Here is a 25,007-nt window from a genome sequence, read left to right on the forward strand (position 1 = left end):
TAAAATCTAGTTTTTCAATTTAATTTCTTGTTTAGAAGTCAAATTTAAGCGATTTAGAATGGTTTCCCCTCTCCCAAATTATATATAATATCAGTGCGTTAGCCACAGATGGATTTTTGCTAAATATTTGGGCCTTTTTTCCCCCCCGCAGGATTAGCCAAAGAAACCTCCTGGGAAATAAAGATCAATGATAAAAAAAAGAAGCTTATGGAAAATATTTTACTATATGAAGAAGAAAAGCTAAACAGCTCTGAACTCTTTGAGTCTCAAATATGACTGAATTATCAGGAATGCCATCTTGGAAGAAGAAATTGGGCATCTTTTTCCGGTAGCAAGATGGTAAAAGCTAAACCACACACTTCATGTACGCTTAAGTAGGATGTTTTCAACAGACATGTTAACTCTCTTTGGAGAAAAAGAATAGCCACATCTCAGGTGATTCCAAGAGAACGTCTGCTACAGTGTAGATTAAAGCAGAATGCAACTTTTATGATCAGAAAAATTAGCATTGACCTCTTTCTCCTTGCCTTACTATGCTGAAAAAAATTAACACAGGCCAACTGAGACAATTGCTTGAATTAGCTTAGGGCAAGTTCTGTTTTGCACTGCACTTCACAAAGCATTTGTGTACAATATATTTCTTTTATGAAGAATTAGGATCCTGCACACTATACAGCAGGCATTCATTACATACTAGTTGGCAGTACACTGTAATATCCATTGCATCTAGCATACACAGGGTGATCAATGAACTTTTCATTTTTTCAAAACCAAGTAACTAAAAAGGTACCTAGTTTCATATAATCTTATTCCACGTTCTTGATTGCACTCCATATCCTAGATGATGTGGTGGGTGTTTTGTTTTTTAAGGAAAGTTCTCTGAATTCCATATGATTCCATTTCCAGTTGCATTGAAAACAAATGTTTGGACAATTTTAGATGTCACTGATGGTATGCTCTGGAACTGTACATATGAACATGTAGTATCAAAAAGCTACACTGAGATTGTGTACACTGACTGCCTTTGTAGCCTTGAGAAAGTCATTTTAATCTCTCTGTGCCTTAACCCTATTTTGCAGATTAGAAAATTAATACCTCACTAGGCTGTTTTGAGAGTTTTATAGTATTTTACAAACGTTAGTTAAGTGCTATTCATGTGATTACTTGTTTCATACGGTAGCTTTGGTTGTAAATGTATATTTTGGATTTTGATATAATTCAATATTTTAATTTAAAACCTATTTAATTTTTTATGCAACACTTGAGTTTGAATTTGTAAAGGGCCTGACGCAATGATTAAAACAATCAACTAAAGATTAGTTAGTTAAAGGGCTGGATCTTGAAGCCTTTACTTACTTGAGTAGTCCTAGTGAAGTAGCTGATTTCAGTGTGCCTACTCACTTGATCAAGAGCTGCAGAATTAGGCGCAATGTTTGTGATCACTTTGAAGAGGAAAAATGCTAAATATTATACTAGAACGCATGGATGCTACTCCTATTTATTTTCAAGAGGAAACCTCCTCAAGAACATCAGTGCCATTCTTATTCCTTCTTTTTTCTTTTACCTTGTAACAGAATCCTCTAATCCAGCATAAGGAAATACAACTTTATAATAGGAAAAAAGGACCTTCGGAACCATATAGCTCAGCTTTCTGCTGTGGGTAACCTCTAATATGTACTTGGGGAACATTCCCATTACAATTTGAGCAAGCAAGGAATGCAGGATTGGGCCTTGTATGTAATTATGGAAAGGTAAAATTTTCTTAGATGTACAGTAAGGCCTTCACATTCAAGTCCCTTCTGAGGTCCTAGTTCTATGAAGACTTCTACACGTAACTCGCCAACTGACAATGGTAGGAGGAACTGTGGTAGACTATATATCTAAAAAACCCAAATATTGCCTTTGTCCAAATACTGCCTTACCAAAGTGGGGCAAGGTCAACTGTCAACTTGCATGATCTGCCCCAGTATACTACCTTTCATCTGCCTAGGGTGTTGTGTATGTTTTCTTTGGTCTTTTTCTTGTGCAAGGCCTCATTCTTGCATTGGTAGCTGATTTCAGTGGGTGTCCGTTCAGGCACAGCAGTCCATCCACACATTAAGAAAGTCAGAGTGGCCATACTGGGTGAGACCAAAGGTCCATCTAGCCCAGTATCCTGTCTTCCAACAATGGCCAATACCAGGTGCCCCACAGGGAATGAACATCAAGTGATCCATCCACTGTTGCTCATTCTCAGCTTCTGGCAAACAGAGGCTAGGGCCACCATCCCTGCCCATTCTGGCTAATTGCCATTGATGAACCTATCCTCCATGAACTTATCTAGTTCTTTTTTTGAACCATGTTATAGTCTTGGCCTTCACAACATCCTCTGGCCAAGTTTCATAGACTGACTGTGTTGTGTGAAAAAATACTTCCTTTTGTTTTCAACTTGCTGCCTATTAATTTCATTTGGTGACCCTTAGTTCTTGTGTTAGGAGGAGTAAATAATACTTCCTTATTTACTTTCTCCATGCCAGTCATGATTTTATACACTTCAATCTTTAGTCCTACCTCCTTAGTCATCTCTTTTCCAAGCTGAAACGTCCCTGTCTTATTAATCTCTCCTCATATGGAAGCCATTCCATACCCCTAATCATTTTTGTTGCCCTTTTCTGAACTTTTTTCAGTATATCTTTTCTGAGATGGAGCAACCACATTTGCAAACAGTATTCAAGATGTACCATGGATTTATATAGAGGCAATATATTCCGTCTTATCTGTCCCTTTCTTAATGATTCCCAACATTCTGTTTGCTTTTTTGACTGCTGCTGCACATTGTGTGGATGTTTTCAGAGAACTATCCACAGTGATTCCAAGATCTCTTTCTTGAGTGGTAACAGCTAATTTAGACCCTTTACCCAGTGCAGTGTCAGGTCTTAAGTTTTTTGGGGCAAGGACCACGCCTTCTATTTGTACAGTGCCTAGCACAGTGTGGGCACTACCAGAAGCAAATAAGTATAATTTAACTTATCCCTTCAATGTGACAATCTTATACCAGGTCCTCAGGTGGATACCTACACTAGTAACTGACCAGTAAGTTAACTGAATAGTAAGTTCCTGACTATAAGTGCCTAATCAAATTACTAATATCCATAAATATATTTTCTAGATGTTTTCTGGTATTAAATTTATTACTGGTTTAAAAATACAAAAAAAAATAAATTATGTGGACATTTTTTATAAATAATTGAGTGTTTGTTTTAAGATGTTCACTAACTGTTCTGAAGTAATATAACCTGGATGACCTATTATTTTATACCTTGGGGTATACAGTGTTTGCCTCTCTATGTAACTTGCTTAGTGTAATGTACACCAGAATTTTATTAAAATCTATATATTTTGAATCAACTTGGGGGGGAAAGCCCTTTCTGTAAGACCTGCCTTTACAAGATGTATAGGACAGCAAAAATTGTTCCAAACCACCTTTTTTGGCAACTTCCTGTCTTCAGAGAGCAGCTCAAAGTATCCCTACCTGTACAGAGTGCAATTATTATTTGTTTTGTGGTAACAGCTAGGGACCCCAGTCATAGATCAGGATTTCATTTTGCTAGGTGCTATGCAAACAATACTTACTCCATCCTCTTTAGAAGGCCTCTTTAGAATAGCTAAGGACATTGCAAGGGTGCAACGAAATGGAACACTAGAGACTGAGCATCATTCTATGCCAGTGGTTCTCAACCTTTCCAGACTACTATACCCCTTTCAGGGGTCTTGCATACCTCCAAGTTTCACCTCACTTAAAAACTACTTGCTTACAAAATCAGACATAAAAATAGGAAGTGTCATAGCACACTATTACTGAAAAATTGTTTACCCTCTCATTTTGTCTGTATGAAATTTTAGTTTGTAGTGACTTCACTAGTGCTTTTTATGTAGCCTGTTGTAAAACTAGAAAAGGCCTAGAGATGTATTGATGGACCCCCTCAACGACCTCTGCATACCCCAGGGGCCACATACCCCTGGTTGAAAAACACTGTTCTGTGCTAATGACTGGTGATTAAGTTAAAAATTCATGGACATATTAGGCTAATTTCAGTCTCTTGTCAGTATAATATAAAGCTGAAAGTAAATGTAGATGTCCAGTTGAAGTAGCATTTCCCGTGGTTAAGCTAGGAGGGCATTTAAATATGTAATCTATGAAGAAAGTATTACTGGCCAGCTTTCCAAAGATATTAATGGTGGTTTTAACATTTTTCTGGTCTCATTGACTATTTTATCTGCTCTCTGTATACAAACATTTTGTATCTTAAAATGAAACTTTAGTGTTACAAAACTTGCATCTAATAAAATTAACTATATTTTTTTTACTGGGCAGTGGTGAAAGGGGTGGATATTCTACAAGCTGACATTTACTGAGAATCAAATTGATCCTTTCCTGGCTCCACTTTGCATTAGATATTATACAAACACCATTTATTTTAGTAACTATTAACAAATTCCCTAAAGTAAGAAATTGAAATATATTATAAGGCCTTACCCTAAAGTGAGAAAACACAGAAATGAAGTTGAAATATGTCAACCATTATTAAACAAAATAATCTATTGATGGCTATTAGCAAACTAAACATTTAGGACATGGTACTGCAGAGAGTACACATGTGAAATTCCTACTGAAGTCAAAAGGAATTTTGCCTGCTTAAGGATTTCAAGATCTATCCTTATAGTGCATTTTTAAGGAGAGAAAATAACTACAGTATCTTTAAAGGGGAAAATATTGGCAGCAAATGATACATTGCTTCTCAATTCTGCCATTCTTTGATAAACTTTATGGAATTCAGTGTTTTTTATATACTGCTCCCCACCCATTCACCCCTACACACAGCTGGTGGGAGAACCTCGTCAGATGTAGCTGGCAATGAAAAATTTTGCTCAAAACCAAAAAAGGTGTGACAGTGCGTGTAATGGACAGAATGGAGAAAAAAAGATAACAGTGAGAGCAAGAAGAAGAGGTAATGGAATGATGGACTGGCCGAGCAAACAAATTATAAAGAATTTGCAAAGGTTGTAAAAGCTGTAGCCCCTGTGCTGAAAATATCACTTATTGTGTATGCTATACTGTACATCATTCTGACACAAGCGGATGGTTGGGTGAGTATAAAAACATTTGTGCAGCTTCTGAGAAGATCAGGTATTTTCTTAGTGACACAGTATATTTTGCTTTGCCTGTATTATTTTGTAATAAGGTATTAAATCACCAAGAATTAGTTTATCACTACAGCACTCACAAAACCACATCTCCAAAACCTGACCCCAGAAACTTTATATAATTCCACAAAGTCACACCACAGGGCTCAAGCCTGTAAGTATCCTCTCACCTGTACGTATCCAGGATAACGTGTTGCTCCAAAGCACGAAGCGGGAGAAAGCCAAGCCAGGGAGCAATTCCGAAAGGCGGCCTCTGCCCCAGCTGTGCAGTGCTTTTCCCATAGCTTTTGTCCCTGAGCCTCAGCCTACATAACCTAGGAGCTCCATTCCCACTGAACATTGTTTAAAAGCCACACGTTTGTTTATAATTCAACAGGAAATTGCACAAAGCCCCCAGAGGCTCTTGCAAACCCCCCCCCCTCTCCCTGGGAACGTTCTGAGCCACGCTCGCTCTGCGTGACTGCGAGTAGGAGGGGTCCAGTGCCGGGCAGGGGACGGCCCCCCACCCCTTTTTTTGAGGCACACCCCTCGATCGCGCAGGGCAGGGCAGGCGCCGGGGGAAAGAGCAGCGGGCTTCAACCTGCCGCACGCGCACGCAGCCCGCCGCAGGCTCCCGTCCCTGCTGCGGCGCAGGTCACGTGACAGCGCCCCGCGAGGGCCCAGGGCCCGCCACCTGCTCTCCCGCGCCGACCCAGCCTGAGCGGCCGCGAGCGGAGGGGCGGGGCCAGCCGGTAAGAGACCCGCCCCTCCCGGACCGCCCCCCCTTTTCGCAGCCTGTCCCTGCCGAGGCAATGAGAACGCCAGGGCGGGGCTCGGAGGGATGGAGAGGGGGAGGGGCCGAGAGGAAGGGGGGCGCCCCTGCTGGCCCCTTCTCTGGCTCCCTCCACCCAGGGCCCGCAGGCTGGACCCCCCCCGCCGGGCGCCGATCCCGAGCGGCCTGCCCCCGGCGTGGCTCCCTCAGCCGCTGTGGCCTCTTGCGGGGGCTGCCCGAGGAGCCCTGCGGTCTTCGTGGGGGTGGTCGCTCGCTAAGCTCGGGCTTTGTTGCCCGGGCTGCGGGTTCGCCCCGCCCCCGCCCCTTCGCTTCGGCTGCCCTCGCGGAGCCTGGCTAACGGCTGCGCTCCCCGCCGCGCAGGTGCCGCGCCCCGATGGAGCCCGCCCGGCGCCGCAAGGCGAAGGGCGCATGGGACGGCGGGTCAGACAGCTCCCCCGCCAAGTACCGCAAATGCGCCACGGCAGGGCCGCCATGTCCGTCCTCCCGCCCCGGCTCCGCCGCCGGCTGCCCCGCGCAGGCGGGAGAGGCCCGGAGCGCAGGGAAGCCAGCGGCGTGCGGACGGGCGCGGACTTGGCTTTCCCCGCAGGCCGTTTGCCGAGGGCTCTCTGCCGGCGAGATGTCCGGGGCCGCGTCCTCTGCACGAGGCTCCTCCCCAGAAGCCGCAGCCGCAGCCGATGGGAGCAGCGTCAGCCTGGAAGAGAGGGGTAGGGGCTCTTCCCTTCCCAGGAGAACCCTGTTCAGGAAACCTCTTGGCTGGGAAATGTCCAAGGCAGCTCTGGTCTCCCTGCCCCGGGAGTCTTTGAACCGGGAGGTATGTGATCAACAGTAAAGGCTGCAAACTAGAGTCAAAAGCTGACCGAAAACAGGAGGAGTTTGACAAAGCCTTTAATGTTTTGGTGCCCTGTGAAGGAAGTTATGTGTTTTGCTCCCTTTGTGCAGCTAATTCCCCGAGGGGGGCCTTTTTCTATTGCAGACTTCTTTAAAAATGCACAGGTACAGCTTCCTGGTTGAGAGGAAGATGAGCTTTTTTGGGCTACATTTCAGGAAGAGTTGAAGAAGATAACAGTGCAGCGGCAGTGTTTTAACTTGACCTGCCAGCCACTTTTTAAAAATACCACACCTACTTTGGGGGGGGGGGGGGCTGGCATCACAGGACAAGAGTCTTCACTTGTCTTATGTAGTGTTTTGCTATAATTGTTTGCCAGTAAAAGTGTGTGTCGTTTTAATGTAGTGCTCTGAAGCCGGTTTCAGAGTGGTCGTCGTGTTAGTCTGTATCAGCAAAAACAACGAGGAGACCTTGTGACCCGTTAGAGACTAACAAATTTATTAGCGCATAAACTTTCGTGGGTTAAAATTAACCCACAAAAGCTTATGCTCAAATAATTAATCTCTAAGGTGCTACAAGGACTCCTCTCTGATTTTGCTCTGAAACAAAGCTCAGTAAACAGGGAAAAAGGTTCATCCTGTTGCACAGGCAAGTTTTAGAAAACTGGCTTAACTTTTATGGCCTCTTGTACAAAGCCCTAGTAAAAATGTGTCTGTGTGGTTTTAAGGTAACCTGCAAAGGGAGAAAATAGGTTTGTGCTATCTGTTTCTTCTTGATGTATTAAAAAAAAGTCCAAAAAGTTGGTTTGTTTTGGCAAGATAGGAGGGTGGGGGAGGAAGATTTTTATCCTGTTTTACCTTGGAAATATCAGGAGCATAGTAATTGCCATACAAAATCATAGAAGTGGCTAATTTAATTTGGCAGCCTGTGTCCAACTGTGGCTGGTACTAGATGCACAAAGAAAGGTGCAAGAAACCCTTAATACTGTTGTATCTTGTCCATCAGTGAAGTTTCTAGTTTAACCCTAGTTAGTGGTTATTTGTGCCTTGAAGCATGAAGATTTTCTAGCCATGTGTGTTTTTTTCTTTAATGTAGCTACATGTTTTGCAAAAAGAAAAAGAGTACTTGTGGCACCTTAGAGACTAACCAATTTATTTGAGCATAAGCTTCTGTGAGCTACAGCTCGCTGCATCGGATGCAGCTCACGAAAGCTTATGCTCAAATAAATTGGTTAGTCTCTAAGGTGCCACAAGTACTCCTTTTCTTTTTGCGAATACAGACTAACACGGCTGTTACTCTGAAACCTACATGTTTTGATTACCCATATTGATGTTTAGTCCTGCTCCTACTAAATTCTTGGCCTCAGTGATATCTTGTGGCAGTGAGTTACATTGTTTAAAAGTTCATGTACACAAGGCATAAAGTTTTATTTGTAAGGTAAACTCACTTTCACTGTCCTTGTTCCTTTGTATTGTAAAATGGATTAATCAGAGTGCCTAATTTATTTTCTTGTTACCTTTCATTATTCATTCATTCATTTTGTACAACTTTCACTTGTTTTCCATTAGTTAATTTAGAACTGTGTAAACTTTTCAATACCTTCCCCTGGAAGTCCTTTCAAATCTTGTCTTCCTGTCTCTTACAGCAAAAGTGGAAGCTCCGGAGAAGTACATTAGGAGCTTTCTCAACCTTTAGCTGTAGGGTTAGGATGTCAAATCTTTAACAGCTCTTTTCCAGCTGTTTCTTAACTCCTATATTGAATGCAAAGGCTTAACAAAGCCAAACAAAATCCTAGGGTTTTAAATGGCCTAAATAAAAATCATTTTGGTTCTCTATCGGGTTTCAGTTACTTTATATCTTTTTAGTATTATAACTGAATTAATTATTTAGTTCTCTGTAGAGAATTTCAGGAAAAATAATTCAGATTGTGTCTTTCTAAAGCAGTAAACTCCTTTGTTAAAATCTTTTAGACCTTCATTTGCCCTCAAGAAGCAAAATTATATCATTTATTTTCGTTAATATGTTTTGTTCCATTTTTACAGAGACTGGCTTCTGAAGCTTAATATACTGGGTTTGTTTTTATATTAGCAAAGTCTAGGCCAAAGAGTTGGTCTAGCTGTGCAAATCCTAAATATAATTTAGGTTGCAGCATGCCTGATTCTCTTTTAATATTATTTGAAAAGTTTAGTCTTTTAATAGGCAAAGACTCCTGTGGCTGGTTTTGAGTGGGGAGAGCATTTTTCCTACTTGGAATGGGACCAAGCTGTTCCAAACAGTATCCTAATATGGCCTGTCTTGTTCTGACTAGTCTAAAGACACCTTCTGTGGCGCTACTGTAAGGACAGGAGGCGCTGGAGACACGGTTGTTTTCTTACAAGGGATAAGAGTGTAGTCCTCTGCAACAATGCAGAGAATATTAGCAGCTCCCAATGGTGAGAAATGATCCCCTACTACAAGGTTTCCATATTTTCTCAAATTGTGGCTGTATTGGCAGCTTTCCAGAAGCCTAAGGGTGGCATTTACTTTGCAGAAAAAAGCAGATTCTGGCCACTTTTTTTGTAAGTGTTAAGGAAAAGTTAGCACATTCGTAACATAAGAGATGTGGCCATACCTCCGGCACATGCTGAGACTTTTAAGTCTTTGTGTGTAGTGCTGTAAAATTTTTTAGGCTGCCCATCTCTGTCCTCTCTGCTTGAGAGGAATTCTTACCCTTCTACTCTCCCCACCCACAACAAAGCATACATGCTTTCTGATTAGTAAAATGTTTACTACTTATGCGCACCTACATAATGCTGTTTCCTTTTTTATATGGTCTTATAAATCCAAGGATGGTGCAGGCTGTAACCTCACACTAAGGACTGAAGGTAAAGGTGTCTCAGAAGAACAGACTGTGGATCATAGGAAGAAGAGAATGAAGGATCAGGGATCCACAGTAATATACCTTAGAGCTCTCCAGGATGCTTTTGGGAAATCATTAGGGAAAAAGGTCAGAAAGGAGGCATCTACATCAAGTGGAGATCAAGATCAAAGGCTCTGTCATAGTAAAGAACCTTGCAAATCAGATGGCAACTCAAGAAGTATCTGTGCAGTTTCAAGGCATGAAGATCAGCGACGTCAGCTACGTTCAGACAGACAGAAAACTTCAGTAGATGAAAACAATGCTTGTGCTAGTTCAGTTAGCACTGGACAGAGTAACTCCAAAGAACAGTATGTGGATTACCAAAGGCCAAATATTGCAGGACCCTCTCCAAAGCTTGTATTTGTGGATGAACACAATTCGAGTTCAGAAGAAGATTATGAGGTAAGTGTGTGTGAGGCCATGAAGTAGTGTTTCTTGAATAGGACATATCAAAAAATATTTGGAATTTTACTAGTTAAAACTTTAAATGAACAAATCAAAGTTCTTTGTATTTCTGACCAAATTGGAAACACTCAAAACACAAAGCACGTGCCCAGGATTGGGGAAAAATCGCATAGATTTCTCTACTAGATGTTGATGTAATTTGAGTAGAATTCAATGGCCGCTCTCCATTTTCCCCTACATATAAAGAATATGCATTTAGGAACACTAAATACCAGCTGCTAATTTTGAAGGATCCATTTTTTAATGTGTAGAATATATCACTGTCAATTGTACAAACAAAGTCTTAATGTGAAGCATTTTAGTATCACTACTTTAGTTTAAGAAAATGGGATTCAGTATAGCTAAACCCTGAAATACAGCAGCTGTAAACATTAATGCAAACTAGAACATAAAATGGTGGTAGCAATGCATGTCTTGTTTCACTCTTGGATAATAATCCCAAAATGACTGTAAAAAGCAACACATCCTTGTCTATGCAATGTTAGTTTTATAGCATTATATCTTTCCTAACTTATGATATCACCTCTGAAGATGTAAGTCCTGTTGTAGCTGCAGATGAATATTATTGCCCTTTATCTTTGTGTTCAGTCCCTTAAAATAAGAGCTAATTAACTTAAATAAAGAAGTAATATATTCATAATTTATTAACCCTTATTTGTGGATTCTTCAGAGGCTATGGTTGAAAATCTTCCCTAGGGTTTCTAGGCACTACTGTACCCCTTCCCTTCAAAAAATATTTAAGGATACAATCAAAATGTGTTCCTGTGCATGATTACTCTAATATAAATCAGATTTAGCATCCTTTGCTTTGTTCTATAGGGTGCATAAGGGATACTTATTATACATGCCATATGAGATGGATCTCTGCAGAAATCAGAGAAGAATGAGATTTGATACATTCTTTTTCTGACTGGGAATCAGTGTTGCCTCGTGGATAGAACACTGGACTGGGACTCAGAAGACTTCATTTCTAATCCCAGCTGGCTAGTGCCAGATTTGGGTGATTTCTAGCAAATCACTTTACCTCTCTGAGCCTCCATTTCCTCATCTGTAAAATTGGGATAATGATACTTGCCTCCTTTGTAAAACATTTGAGATCTAGTGATGAAAAAGCACTATATAAGAGCTAACTACTGTTTTTGTATATTTTGACTACAGTAAATTAGAATGAAATGTTGTTTCTTGTAGTCACTTCTGAACTCTTAACGTAGAGCTTTCTGTGATGGGGAGAGACTTTGGAATCCACTTTTCTGCTAAAACCTGGGTTATTAACCTTTTAAGGAACTTTGAGGCTCACTTTCTGTCCTAGGCATTTGAAGGGGTAGTAGGCTGAGGGTCCGAGGGTATTTATTAGTGAGACTTCTGTGGAGGTGGGTTAATATACACAGTGCTTACTGCAGGGGTAGTCAATAGGCGGACCGCATGCCAAATCCAGACCACCAGAGGCTTTTGTCCAGACCACGAAACTCTGGGGCTGGGGGCAGTTAGTGCAACGGGTGGGGGTCTAGTGACTGGCTGCATGCTGGTGGGCTTGGGGGAGCTGGTGCATGGGGCTGACTCATAACTAGGGGAGGTGTAGGTGTCCCATTCTCCCCTCTCCCCCCAGCCAATCGAGCCCCTGCCAGGTGCACTGGGACTCCCACTACCAGCCCCAGGCACCTGCGAGGGCTCCATTTAGGGAAGGTTGGGGGACACCTGCAACCCTGAGTTACCCGTCAGTCCTGGGCGCCAGCTCCCCCAAGCTTGCCAGCACATGGCCAGTCACTCTACCTGCACTAGGCCTCCTCTCCCCTGCAGTAACTGCCCATGGATCCCCCAGAATTTCATGATCCACTGAAAAACCTCTGGCGGTCTGTATTTGGCATGCGGTCTGCCTATTGACTACCCCTGCAATAAGCACTGTATATATTACACAGCATTGTTTGTGCTTGTTGAACAGGGGCACTTGCAGTGTGAAAAATGTTTCTCTGGAGTCCAGGCTTTAACTATACCTTGACCATGAAATTTGGACCTTGACAAAAAAAAACAGACTACCCCGATCTAGAGAATAGGATAGGCACTTGTTGCATACATCTGAAGCAATGCACTTTTCTTTGTGGTTACCACACAATTCTGTATTCCAATCAGATTCTCCTTCCAGTCTTTCCTTCTTTATAAAAGAAACCAAATCATAGACGTTAGAGATGGAGGTGATCTGTTAGGTCATCCTGGATTGCCTGAGAAAAGAGTGACAATTTCACCTAGGTCAAATTTAAGGTGTAATGTTCTGTATGGAACAATCCTACAGTAGCTTGTTCATCCTGTCCAGGTGACCTAATCTTTTACAGCTCTGATGTCTGTGAGCTACAGTTAGTACAGATCTCTGCCCTTCCACTTACTAGCCCCTCTCTTAGCAGTTTTTCTTGCCTTACCGCATATTCTGAGCTTGACATCTGAAGGATTCCTTTTAGGCCTGCTCTATAGTTAAAAAGTTTTACCAGGATAATTGTCAGTTGGGAGTGTGACTGTTGGGTTTTTTTATATAATTGACATTATGCTGGTAAAGCCTCCAGTGTAGACACAGTTATATTAGTAAAGTTTATTTCATTTGCCAAACAAAAATAAGCTATACCAGTATAATTGGGTCCACATTAAGGGGGTTTTGCTACTTAACTATATGGGCATAGTTAAAGCAGTAAAGCTTTTAAGTGTAGACAAGGCCTTAGTCTCATGTCAGTAATTCTTTTGTTCAGACAGCAACCCTGTATATTTGCTCAGTCTGAGGTTTTCATGTGCTTACTGGAACAGCTCAGGTTTTGGTAAATAATAGGCTACAAAGTGGAACATCTAACTCTGACACTCCTACAATTTACTGTTCACAAAGTTAAGATTGTTTCGGTTGTATATGTTGTTTCCATTTGACTTGCAGTTCAAAGAGCGAGATACGCTGGAAAAGGAGCCCTCCGTGGGAAGTGATTGGTCTGATGTGGATGATGTAGAATCTTTAGCTAGGTTCTCCCAGGAGGATTCAGTTCCACATCACAATAGGTCAGTTATTTTGGAGACTTCACCGGTTATAACTGATTACGTAACGTACCCTGCTCATCTGTACAGTCACCCATGGGGTGACTTTGCAAAGTGCTGGACAAGTAGTCCAAAACCACCTAATCATTCATTTTCAAACCCCGGTGAGGATACTTCTTATTTAGGTGGCTCAAGTAGCAGTCATCTTTGTGATATTTCTGTAGAATTTGCAGCAAGCACTCCTTCCAATACATCAAAAGATCTAGAGTCTGCAATTGAAGGTGAATATTGGAGATCACATTCTTTTGAGTCTTCCCTGATCTCTGAGGAGAAAAGCAAATTGTCTAGCAAGGAAGCAGAATCATATGCTCCCATTATCTCTAGAGCACGGATGTCTGATTCTTTTACTTCTGAATATGTAAAGCAGGAAGCAACTATTGAACTCCCTAAACATTTACAGGAGGGTTTCATAGATACCCATTGCCACCTGGACATGCTATATTCCAAGATGTCTTTCAGAGGCACGTTTGCAAAGTTTAGAAAAGTTTACAATAGCTCCTTTCCCAAAGAATTTCAAGGCTGTATAGCTGACTTCTGTGATCCTCGGACCCTAAAGGACTTCTTGTGGGAGGATTTGTTAAAAGAAGAAATGGTTTGGGGAGCATTTGGCTGTCATCCACATTTTGCACGTTACTACACAGACCTCCATGAAAGAAATCTCTTACAGGCACTGAGGCACCCGAAAGCTATTGCATTTGGAGAGATGGGTCTAGACTACTCTTATAAATGCTCTACTGATATCTCCAAGCAACATGAGGTAAGGAGCTGAGCTTCTAATTGTATGGTACTAATTGGAACTTTTCTTTCAGGTTTACCTATGGATTCTAAACTTTTTTTTTCTTTTCTCTGTATACAACATACTTTAGCTTTCTACAACCTTTATATTCATTTTGGGATAGAAGAGAACCCTCAGGGTGATATGTGAATTGGACCTTTTCAGATGAAGATGTATAAATCATTCATCAAATACTCTTATGGTCTTCCCTCCTAACAGTTTTCCAAATTTGAATTGGAGACATATTGGATAAATGAGATGTTGGCAAGTTACAAAGCATATTAAATGTGTATTCTAGTTATTTTTTCTTGCAGCCTCTGAAATGTATATTTAGAATGCGAGAATCCTGATATGGTAGTGATGAGCATAATACAAATACCTGGATAGCTGGCCAAAAGTACCATACAGTATTGTAGGGAAGCATCATGGACAACACTGAAAGGAAGGAGAACTCCACTCCATTTCCAGCTTTGTCACAGACTTCCTTTTTAACTTTGGAAAAATCTGCACCTTCAGTTTTCTCATTTGTTAAATAAAAATATCTATTCACATTTTGGAAGGTGCTTCAAAATATGACTTTATAAACTTATAGGTGTGTGATAGTTTGATCCAAGTAACTAAAACTGAAATGAATACATTTATTGGTGTAGAAAGCTAGTGCACCGATCACCATAGTGCCTGGGTGTCTTTTGTAACAATTCCTCTGAAAACGTGAATGGATTTACAGGAAATCAGCATAAATTAGGGGATAGATTTTTCCACCCCTTACTATCACCCCATTGTATTCCCTTTGTTTTTAGAACAATTCTAGTGGAAATTAAGGTAGTGCTCTTTTTTTTTTTTTACATTTTATTCAGGTATTTGAAAAGCAACTGCAACTGGCTGTGTCCTTAAGGAAACCCTTGGTAATACACTGCAGAGAGGCTGATGATGATCTGCTGGGGATCATGAAAAAGTTTGTGCCTAAAGACTACAAGATACACAGGTAGCTGTATTTGCTAAATTAAATTCTATCATTCATTGCTGGATATCCTATAATTAAATCAGAAATTATACCTACATTAGTAAAATAACAAACCAGGAGATATATGGAACTGTTCAGACCAGGTGATGCTTTAATTGAAAAAGAAATAGGGAGGTAGCTGGATCGTCAGTGCTTAAAATTATGGAAGCTTTACTGCAGCAGTAATGTTTCATGGCTTCTTAAAAGAATTCTGAGGATGCCTTAGGAATTGACAGGAAGTGATGCAGCAGAAGTTGTTCTGATATAACTGTGTTGTGTTCTGAAGCTATGAATTTGACTCATTCTGAAGGGGACATTTAGTGTCTGGAACGGGCATTGTCAGTTTGAAAATGGAGGTAAAAGTACTGTTGGCTGTTGCACCTCGCACCTCTCCCTGAATCTACCTGCCAACTTGTGACTCTTACAATCACACTTTCCTATCCTTTTTTTAATTTTAAAATCTGTTTCCTCCCCTTACTACTATGTAAGAGATCTACACAAAAAGAGGAAACTGACTATAAAGGGGAAACCATTGAACTGATTATACCCAAACTTGTATTTACACACAGTGTAGCTAAATCCAGGGGAAACAAAACCATTTTCTCTAATCTCTGTTGGTTCTAGTAATTTTAAGTGTTACTACTGTTAGTTAAATAAAAGGTCTTCAGAAACAAGTAATTTATTTAAATAGATCAGACTTCTCTTCTGTTAAAACTTTTTTGTTTTTTTTAATAAGAGGTCAAACCTCTAAAATCATGAATGAAACCAGAATTGTAATGCTGGGAATATCTAAATTGCATTTTAATGTGATTGGAAGTTCCCAGCTGATGCATGATCTGTAGGAACGCATTGCGCGCTACACAGAACTAAATGAACAATCTTAACAGATGTTTTTATTCTAAATTGTTGAAGAATTCTACCTGGTGGCAGCAACCATGTTAAGTATCATCTAGCTCCTGTTCGTTGCTTTGACTGCTGTGCGGCTTGCCCCAATCCGTGCAGTCTTTTCCCTGTCTTTTCTACAATAATCCCACCCTTCCTGACCCCTTCAATTTTGAGTCAATCCCCATTAAATACTGAAACATTAGACAGGATTGGGCTAATCCAAGAAAACTGAATCCTTGAATTCTTATCCCTGAGTCTGTCTCCTATTAGAAATTTGCAAAACTGTTACCTTGGAGAATGACCAAAGTTTTCTGTTTACCCTTAGGCATTGTTTTACTGGTAGTTACGATGTCATTGAGCCATTGCTAGAGCATTTCCCAAACCTTTCTGTGGGATTCACTGCACTGCTGACTTACTCATCTGCCTTTGAAGCCAGAGAGACTATAAGAAAAATTCCTTTGAACAGAATAATTGTAGAAACAGATGCTCCCTATTTCCTTCCTAGGCAGGTAAGTATGTTTCTAGAAATGCTCAAAACATTCTTTTCTGCCCATGGTGTTAATGTTGCATTGTCAGAAGTGTGATAGGACATCTGCAAGAAGGAATGGATTAGAATGGGTTGGCACCCTTGGGCATGCGGCCCATCAGGGTAATCCGCTGGCAGGCCGCGAGACGTTTTGTTTACATTGACCATCTGCAGGCATGGCTCCCCACAGCTCCCAGTGGCCGCGGTTTGCCATTCCCGGCCAATGGGAGCTGCAGGAAACAACAAGGGACGTGCTGGCTGCTGCTGCCTGAAACTCCCATTGGCTGGGAATGGCAAACTGCGGCCACTGGGAGTGCGGGCGGTCGTGCCTGTGGACGGTCAACGTAAACAAAATGTCTCGTGGCCTCCAGCAGATTACCCTGATGGGCCGTGTGCCAAAGGTTGCCGACCCCTGGATTAGAATATTGCATTTGTAGGTCTGTTTTCTGCTTCAAATATTCAAAGCATGTGGATCTGGAAGCAAGTTCTAATATGTCTGGTAAGGTGTTCCCTTTACAAAGTAGCAGTGATCTAAGCCTCAGATTTGAAATTATAGACTGTTTAGAACCACAGGTTCAGATCTTAGCTGGGCCAACTCATCCCTTTGTTCATCTGTAGTCAACATACTTAATTCTCTACATACAGGACTTGGAAAAACAGAGGTCCTTTCTGCTTTGCATGAATGGAGAGAGATTTACTCCAATGTCTCTGGCCAATAGTTTCCTTCTCCCGTTGTGCAGTTTGTTTGCTGGCTGCTGCCCTTATAAAGAGCTCTGGGATGGAAGAAACACTGGGAACATCAAATAGTATTATTGTTGAAAGACACTTTCTGAAAAATGTCAGTGATCATATTTAGAGGCTTGAAGTGATAACTCTTGACTGGTTCTGTATATTGCAGACAGGAGGAAGTGACCTACACCATTCTTAACTTTTCCCTTTCATTAATGTTTGTGCAGGTTCCCAAAAGCATATGCCAGTATTCTCACCCAGGATTAGCCCTGCACACAGTGAGAGAGATTGCCCGTCTGAAGGACCTGCCACTCTCCCGTACCTTGGCTGTTCTAAGGCAGAACACCAACCACATGTACAATCTATAGGATGGTGCTAGCAAATGTGAGAAGAGCGAGGTCAGGAAAGCTACTGTGAAATGGTGACAAACCCTTCAAGTATATTATGTCTTCTGTGGCCCCAAAATGTTATGCTGCAATCCAACTTGGAGATGATGGTTAGTATTAAGTGCTCATGACTTGCCATCCCTACTCCTCCCAAAAGTGTTACACATTCCCTTTTAATCTATATCCCTTTGCATCTCCTTTTCATTCTCTACTAGTCCATTGTCTCCTTGTGACGTACCACAAGAAAGGGTGTTGATGTCTTTGTTGGGTAAATGGTTTTTCTTGTGGAGACAAAGAGAATCTGCTGTGGTAAATATTATGGGATTTTATTCAGCTTTATTTGTATTAGCCTGTTCAAGAGTGAACAGCCTATAATTATTGAGCAGATATAGATTACTCGAGCTTAGAGCCCAAAAGGTGAGCAATGATCTTGGCTTCTTAAAGCACCTAATTGCTGAGGCTATACAGAAAAGAGTATGTATCAGAGCAGAGAATTTGATGCATAACTGTGCACAGACTTCCTCATGCCACAGAATGAAAACATACCCAAAATTGTTAAGTGTTGTTTGTGTACAAGTGCCTTTCTTTGGATAAAGTAAACAGCATGTAGGTGCCAAATAAGCTTTTAAATTTTTTCAGCAAAATGTTAAAATTACCAGAGTGTTGAATAGCCTCAAAAAGACATGAGTGTTTTTTGGCTACAGTGAGGTTTTAAGAGAACCAAAGTGGAGTATGAACATAGAAGCCCACTGATCCCACTTTTGATAGATCCTGTAGTATGCAATTGAATGTGAAAATCCATCCTGAAGGTTCTTCTATGGGGTTGTGACCCAACTGTGTTATCGTGAAGAAAAATGCCTGTGTGACAGAAATGCAAAGCACTTTGGTGAATATACTTCTCAAAATAAGCTTTTTGTAAAAATAAGTCTAATTTTAAACTACTTCAGGCCAGTTTAACTGCTTTCAGAGGGCAATTTGACAAATGACAATGACTTAATTTTTCTGTAATATAGGTTACTTTTAATGTACCTTGAAACTACAGTTGAAACTTTTTTAAAGCTTATTTGTAAATAAAGATCTCTGAGAAAGAGATGCTGTTAAATTGTTGTTCGGTTTATACAGAACTATGCTAAGTTTTTGTAGATTGATTTTAGTTATCTGTGAAATCTAGATTGATAAATGGAAGAGTTCCATTCTAATAATCGGGCAACCCCTCCAAACTAATAAATGACACTGTGAAGGTGTTCAGTTACGCCTTTCCACTTTGTACATTGGCCACATGTGTATGCTAGTATCAAGCAGGTGTTGTGGCCTCATGTTCTGTACACAGGTTGTTAAATACATAATTTTCTAACAGTATTACTCCAAATATTATTGTAAGTGCACATAGCCTGTCTTAAATCAACAGACTGAAATACTTGAATGTGAAGTTGACCAGTATTTCCACCACAAGTGTATGTCTCAGTAGGTTTGGCTATACCACAGCCCCCCTCATGGATAACTGCCACTTGTGAATTTACTAATCTTTTTGACAAAGCAACAGTTTAAAAGCTTTCATGTTGTAAAGGGTATAATTTGCTGCTCCCCTTCCTCTTTAGGACCACTAAGGAGACAATATTGTGTCTATTGAAATTAACTGCAGAATTCTCATTTACTTCAGGGGATGCAGGATAGGGCCCTTTGTAATGGATGTCAACATATGACTTGTGTAATTAACTAGGCTCTTAAAAGATAACTTCATATGCACATCCCTTTATCATATACATAGGTGTATAATGGAGACTGAAACTTCCATCTCGTGCCACATGTATATAGTATCCATAAACAAATGACTGCGGTTTCAACAGTAGCTTTATTTTCTGCTGCAAGAAGCATATGGTAGACTAACACAGTTTATCCTCACTTTCAGAACAGGTAGCTTCAGGCGCATAGTTTTGAAAGGTAAGAAAACCATTTAGACTTCAGTGTGATTGACCTTGCTTGCAGCTATCTGTCTACCATATCTATACTACTTGCAACCTCATCCAAAGACCTGTTACACAACAAAATGTCCTTTTTAAAACTGCAAAATGTTCAGCTTTATGCATTTGTCTTTTAACACATGCTATTATCATCCATTGCACAATGTAAAGCAAGATTTAAAGCAATCCAAGCCAATGAGCAGAATTTTGTTGTACTCTAATCAGTTTGTAACATCTTCACGTTTCAACTCGTGCCAGTTTTGGGTTTCTGAAAGGGAAGAGGGTAGAGATTTTAATTTTTACTTTTTTTTGTTTTTACTGTTGAATTATTTAAGTAGTATTAACAGGTTTAGACATCCTTGCCATATAAAGTTTAAACAAAACAATCGATGTTGACAGACATACAAGAATACAGATCTTTCTAACAGGATATTATCATATTAGAGTGAAATGCATAACATCTGTTTTTTTTATTGGGTGAAATCTCTGATTACTCATTTAACAGACCAAATTAGGTGTTCTGGGTTTTTGCAGGTGAATGTACTCTTGAGTATTGAATAAAAGGTAACCAAAAATCTATGTATCTATTTGTCCTCTGTCTGTTTTGCTGGATATGTAACTCGTGTTAATTTTTCCATTAGTTTTTAATATTTATATTAGAGTAGTTCCCAGAAGCCGAACCAAGATCAAAGTCCTGTTGATGTAATCCCTGTCAGAAAAGTTTATTGTATGTGTTACTAAGCAGCATGTGAAAAGTGAGGGAGAGGAAGACCTATACACAGTTCTATGTATACTTGCTGCTATTACATAATTATAGTGGCTGACTTCTCTGAAGAGACTTGGCCCTGGTCTACACTGCGGGGGAGAGGGCGGTCGACCTAAGATACGCAACTTCAGCTACGCAAATAGCGTAGCTGAAGTCTGCTTACCTAGGTCGACTTACCTGGCTGTGAGGATGGCGGCGAGTCGAGTGCTGCCGCTCCCCCATCGACTCCGCTTCCGCCTCTCGCAAGCTGGAGTTCCGGAGTTGACGGGGAGCACGTTCAGGGATCGATTTATTGCATCTAGACAAGACATGATAAATCGATCCCCAATAGATCGATCACTACCTGCCTATCCAGTGGGTAGTGAAGACCTGCCCCTGGAAAACGTGAGGCTTGAGAAGGGATTTGAAAGAAGACAGAATAAGTGGCCTTGCAGATCCATCTGTTCAAGCTTAAGGAGACGCAGTAAAAAGCATAAAGAAATCTTTAACGGGAATGGACAATCAGACTATCAAAACTGGCATTGCTAGCAGAGTGGAGAGGGTGAAGGGCCAACACAATAAAAGAGCAGAGAGAAGCACCAGGGCCTTGAAGGTGAGGATAAGACACACTTGGTCTTGATGTGGTGGAATGGAGAGACAGCAAAATAGTATCTGTGACAATTAAAATGAGTTTTGTTTGCTTTTCCATTGCTAATGCATAGTTTTGGTCAGGGTGAATTTGATTTAAATCACTAGTCAGGAAGACTCTATTTAATCATGGGTTTTATACATAAAAGTGCATTCTTCCTGGTTGTTATAACCTTAATACAGATTCTTCACAACTCAGAGATAGATGTAGGTTTCATTTTTAGAAGGTACACACTATACATTTTTAAACAGTGATTTATTTGGAAAACTTTTCAGATTAGTTTTACAGCTATATCAGAAAATGAATGGTTGTTTGATTATTTCAATTACCAAAGGTAATTGAAGCAGATAGTTCACCTCCCAATTAATTCATAAATATCTCCAATTCAACAGGTTAATCATTAATATTTGGAGGATTTTCTTGCCATGCTGTTTTAGGAGAACATAACCAGACAGACATTTAAATTGTTTTATTTAACTAAAACAACAACGTTAAGTATTCTGGATTTTTTTCTTCAACAGTGAATATACCATATTTTAACAAAACAAGCATATGTCCCTCGCTTCTCACATTTATCTCTAGACTTCTTCTCCTTGCCCAGATCTATTCCACCCCCAACAATCTTCTATTCATTGAACTTTTTGAAACTTTTCACTTTTAGAGAGAGGTAAGGGATTGACTCTCTGTACACAAATTTGCAGAGTGACAAAGTTGAAGTCTGTTATTTCTCACCTCTATATTTATTTTAAAACATTTTTTAGTGTTAAGCTTGTTCTCTGGAGACACAAATCCGCAGTTTGAGAACTGGAAAACTAAACATCTATAATAGTGCTCAGTCTAGAAGATACTGAGTTCCAGTGGGTAGATAGAAAGATTAACTTAAATCTATACAGAAGCCTGTGAAACCGCATAAGATTGGGTCCCTAATCCATGAACTGTTGGAACTCATTTACAAAACTCTTAAACGTTACGTGAATATATTCTCATACTATAGAATTAGAATTTATAATCGCTATTCCATGATGAGAGATCTTTGAGCTATAATGGATCTTAATTAATACTATCTTTAGATTGCATTTTTTTGATAAAATGCTTTTTGAGGAAAAAACCTATTTAAATATTTTTTTTAAAAATGATCTTTAAAAAAATCATTGATTTTTATCCACCCTGGTTTTGGTCTCTTTCACTGCCAGAGAGATGAAGATGTTGGCTTGTGGGAGGCATAAAAAAACCTGAGATTTTCAGAAGTAATCTGTGATGTTAGTTGCTTCTATTTTTGGATTCCCAAATAAAACAATGAGGGATCCTATTTGCCCAATCTGAAAATCAGGTCCCTTTACAGAGTGTCACGTTGAACACCCAAAGTGGCTCTTGAAATCTTGGCCCAATGTTTTATATATTAAGTTATACAATACCCTTTACTTCCAGCAAAAGTTCTTGGAACACTCTTCTCCACCCACCAGTCCCGCACAGAGGAGTTGGGATGTGGGAGGGAGAAGTACCTAAAGTGTCCTCTGCAAGAATGTCCTCTAGGATCTTCTCCAGCACTTGTCCATACTCCTGGTACTGGTCTTCTGTTATCTTGACACCAATTTCAAAGGGAACATTAAGCTAATGAAAACACCAAACCAGAAGAGCTCAGTTTAACAGTTTCCTTAAAGAGAGTTCCATTCTTTTCTGCTATTGGGTGAACAGACTTTGCAGACTGATTACATTCATGGGAACAGTGTTAGCTGAGGTCTGTGAAAACGAGGAAAACATGTTCCTGCTAAGCACCCACTTGACTTGTGGTTGAAATAACTATACACATGAGAAACAGCAATTACCCTGTGTATAGCTATTGTAAACAAAATACAGCAAAATGTGAGACTACTGAAGAAAGTCTACAAAGTGAAATTTCATTGTACATGTATCTTGAAATGGAAGTAAATCTTCAGTAGGAGGTTGCAGTTTGACCAGTTGCAATAAATTTTTAAACTGCTTTAGATTTTTTTTAAGATTAGCTATGGTTACCATTTTCAAGTGCTTTTTCTAACTGCTTCTCAAATCAGATATCAGTGTAGTTTTGATTTGTACCACGTTTGTGTATCACAATCTATTCATTTTTTATTATGTGGTCATATGCAAAACTAACCCTCTTAAAAACTGAGTGTAAAATACAAACCTTAATTTCTATTTCATTGTCTCCTTCTATCTGCCTTGCATCTGCATCCAAAAGTCCTTCTGCAGCTCGGCGGTTTAACTTTGTTGTATGCTTTTTTGGATCCTTTCGTTGCTGGAAAGTAACCAAAACACAGTGTAAATACTCTATCCATAGACAAACAATTAGGCCTTGTCTACAGCAGAAAAATTAGAATCCGTAATCCACCATATGGGCAGCTCCATTAGGTGGGAGCTGTAGCGTAGACAGGGTTTTTTTGTCTACGCTGTTTTCTTACCTTGCTGTAAGCAGACAACAGTGGTAAAGTCATCAAAGTCTTGTCTACGCTACAACATCCCCCTTTGTTGCCACCACTGCAGAATTGTATAATTTTCCTACTGTGGATGCAGCCCTATTGGTTTGTTATTCATCTGGGAATTGGGATAAACCTTTCCTTTGGCAGAACTTGTACCTTCTTAAGTTGAGGCAGTATTTTGATAGATTTTTCTGAGTATTATAAAAAATATTTTGTCTCAAGAAGTAGTTTTGAAAGAAGAGGGAAGAAGAGTAAAATATACCTAAATTTTACCTGTGTGTTTTGATATTCAGGGCTTAAAAAACTAGATCCAGCCATAATAGTCTCTGTCCAGAGAATGCAGATAAGGAGAATTCCCAGCATAGTGCTTCTGAGAAACATGAGTGACTTTGGGCATAGACTGTATCAAACCTGAAAACTTAATAAAGATAGGACAACTTAGTATGCTTTTTATTGACACTTTTATTTCCTTGAGTCCAGATTCAACCTGCAATTTTTCATAAACTGATTTCAGATAAATTTGTAATGTTTACTAAAGGTACATGTATATGAGGTAGTTGGTCGTCTTACAGAGATCCTGCTTTTATAGGTGAGTTTATTACTTTAATAAGAAATAAAATTGTATGAAACTTACCTTATTTCCCTCCACAAGTAGAAAAATATAAAACTGAAGGAGAGGAAGTGTGTAGGAAAACAAAAAAGGCAGTCTCAAAGGTTACCTACCTGAGATTTCTTGTTCATCATATGGCTGCTGCTGTTAAGCATTTATATAGTGCCTGGAGTATTTGTTTTGTGATAAAACACCTTTTCAAATGCAATCCAACATGTATTTGGAATTCCTTGGAAACCGCTCTTTTCATGTCATTGTGACAAAATCAACAGAAAGTGAAAATAATGCATAGATCTGTTGCTGCATTAGATTTTCTGTGGGATATGGTAGTGACTCTTTAAAGAAAAGAGCCTAATTTAAAGACTTTTCCATTTACCTAAAGATTAAATAGTGTTTTATTATCCTAAGAATACTTTTATGCATATTTGGACTGGTATAGTTCAATGGAGTGTATCTTAAGATATAAAGAAGCTATGTTTGTGACCTATAATGGAAAATGAAATTGAGAGCTGTATGTTTTGTTTTAAAATTCCCTGCTGGTGGTCTTTAGCTGTGTTCTACCTTATCAAATGTTGCCTTGCTTTGTTTTGCTGGAGGGGTCAAACTTGAAGCAGCTTTCAGCCCTCGATAGCTGGGGTGGGAGGGTGTGTCTTTTACTTTTTCAAAACTGGAACGGGATTTAGAGAGGAGGAATAATAGTAATCCAAGGCCTGGTAAAACCTCTCACATGAAGAGAAATTGAAAAGACTGATTTCATCTCCTTTCTTCAGGAGAAACATGGGATATGATAAAAGCACATGGTGTAGAGACTACAGAGCTAGAACTGTAGCTCTATCTCCTAACACAAGAACTAGAGGACATTCAATTAAATTTAAAGGTGGGATATTCCAAATCAATAAAAGGAAATACTTTTTCAAATAATGTTTGTTTAATCTGGAACTCTGACATTGGAAGTCATTATGGTCCAGAATTTAATTAAATTTGATAAAGGGATTGGATATTTATAGGGATAAAGAATAGACAGAGTTGTCATAATTAGTGACAAAAATTTGAAAGTGATGGTAAATCTCATG

General features: G+C 39.9%; 3 protein-coding genes and 1 long non-coding RNA gene across 9 annotated transcripts in view; 2 read left to right on the forward strand and 2 right to left on the reverse strand.

The window, feature by feature from the left end:
• IRAK2 (interleukin 1 receptor associated kinase 2) overlaps window positions 1-5,884 on the forward strand; it is a 35,028-nt gene extending 29,144 nt beyond the window's left edge. For both annotated transcript variants that reach the window (XM_073351234.2, XM_073351235.2), the window contains one exon: window positions 152-5,884. In XM_073351234.2, coding sequence (XP_073207335.2) covers window positions 152-276 — 125 coding nt within the window. In that variant the 3' untranslated portion in view covers window positions 277-5,884. The remainder of the gene's footprint in view (window positions 1-151) is intronic.
• LOC140914123 (uncharacterized) overlaps window positions 1-6,660 on the reverse strand; it is a 17,766-nt gene extending 11,106 nt beyond the window's left edge. The window contains exon 1 of the long non-coding RNA XR_012159778.2: window positions 5,355-6,660. This is a non-coding gene — a long non-coding RNA (uncharacterized LOC140914123). The remainder of the gene's footprint in view (window positions 1-5,354) is intronic.
• Window positions 6,001-20,057, forward strand: TATDN2 (TatD DNase domain containing 2). Of its 3 annotated transcripts, XR_012159776.2 has the most exons (7): window positions 6,001-6,767; window positions 9,610-10,083; window positions 13,055-13,966; window positions 14,842-14,969; window positions 16,198-16,381; window positions 17,355-17,623; window positions 19,423-20,057. XR_012159776.2 is itself a non-coding variant. In XM_073351233.2 (6 exons), exons 1-6 carry the CDS (start codon window positions 6,330-6,332, stop codon window positions 17,493-17,495), a joined length of 2,277 nt encoding a protein of 758 aa, XP_073207334.1. In that variant the 5' UTR covers window positions 6,001-6,329; the 3' UTR covers window positions 17,496-20,057. The 3 variants fall into 3 exon arrangements, 1 of the variants encoding a protein (XP_073207334.1); XM_073351233.2 differs by having other exon boundaries at window positions 17,355-20,057; XR_012159777.2 differs by lacking the exons at window positions 16,198-16,381; window positions 17,355-17,623; window positions 19,423-20,057 and adding an exon at window positions 14,076-14,248 and having other exon boundaries at window positions 14,842-14,928.
• Window positions 19,567-25,007, reverse strand: part of GHRL (ghrelin and obestatin prepropeptide) — a 13,674-nt gene continuing 8,233 nt past the window's right edge. Inside the window, exons 2-5 of one of the 3 annotated variants that reach the window (XM_073351240.1) lie at window positions 23,598-23,742; window positions 23,033-23,143; window positions 22,371-22,449; window positions 19,567-19,742 (exon numbers count right to left, since the gene is read on the reverse strand). In XM_073351240.1, the coding sequence (XP_073207341.1) occupies window positions 19,696-19,742; window positions 22,371-22,449; window positions 23,033-23,143; window positions 23,598-23,705 (345 nt within the window). In that variant the 5' untranslated portion in view covers window positions 23,706-23,742 and the 3' untranslated portion in view covers window positions 19,567-19,695. Of the gene's footprint in view, window positions 19,743-22,370; window positions 22,480-23,032; window positions 23,144-23,597; window positions 23,743-25,007 lie in introns of all 3 variants that reach the window. The other 2 variants (XM_073351237.1, XM_073351239.1) reach the window with 2 other exon arrangements.

This window comes from Lepidochelys kempii, chromosome 7 (assembly GCF_965140285.1).
Source record: "Lepidochelys kempii isolate rLepKem1 chromosome 7, rLepKem1.hap1, whole genome shotgun sequence".
NCBI lineage: Eukaryota > Metazoa > Chordata > Testudines > Cheloniidae > Lepidochelys > Lepidochelys kempii.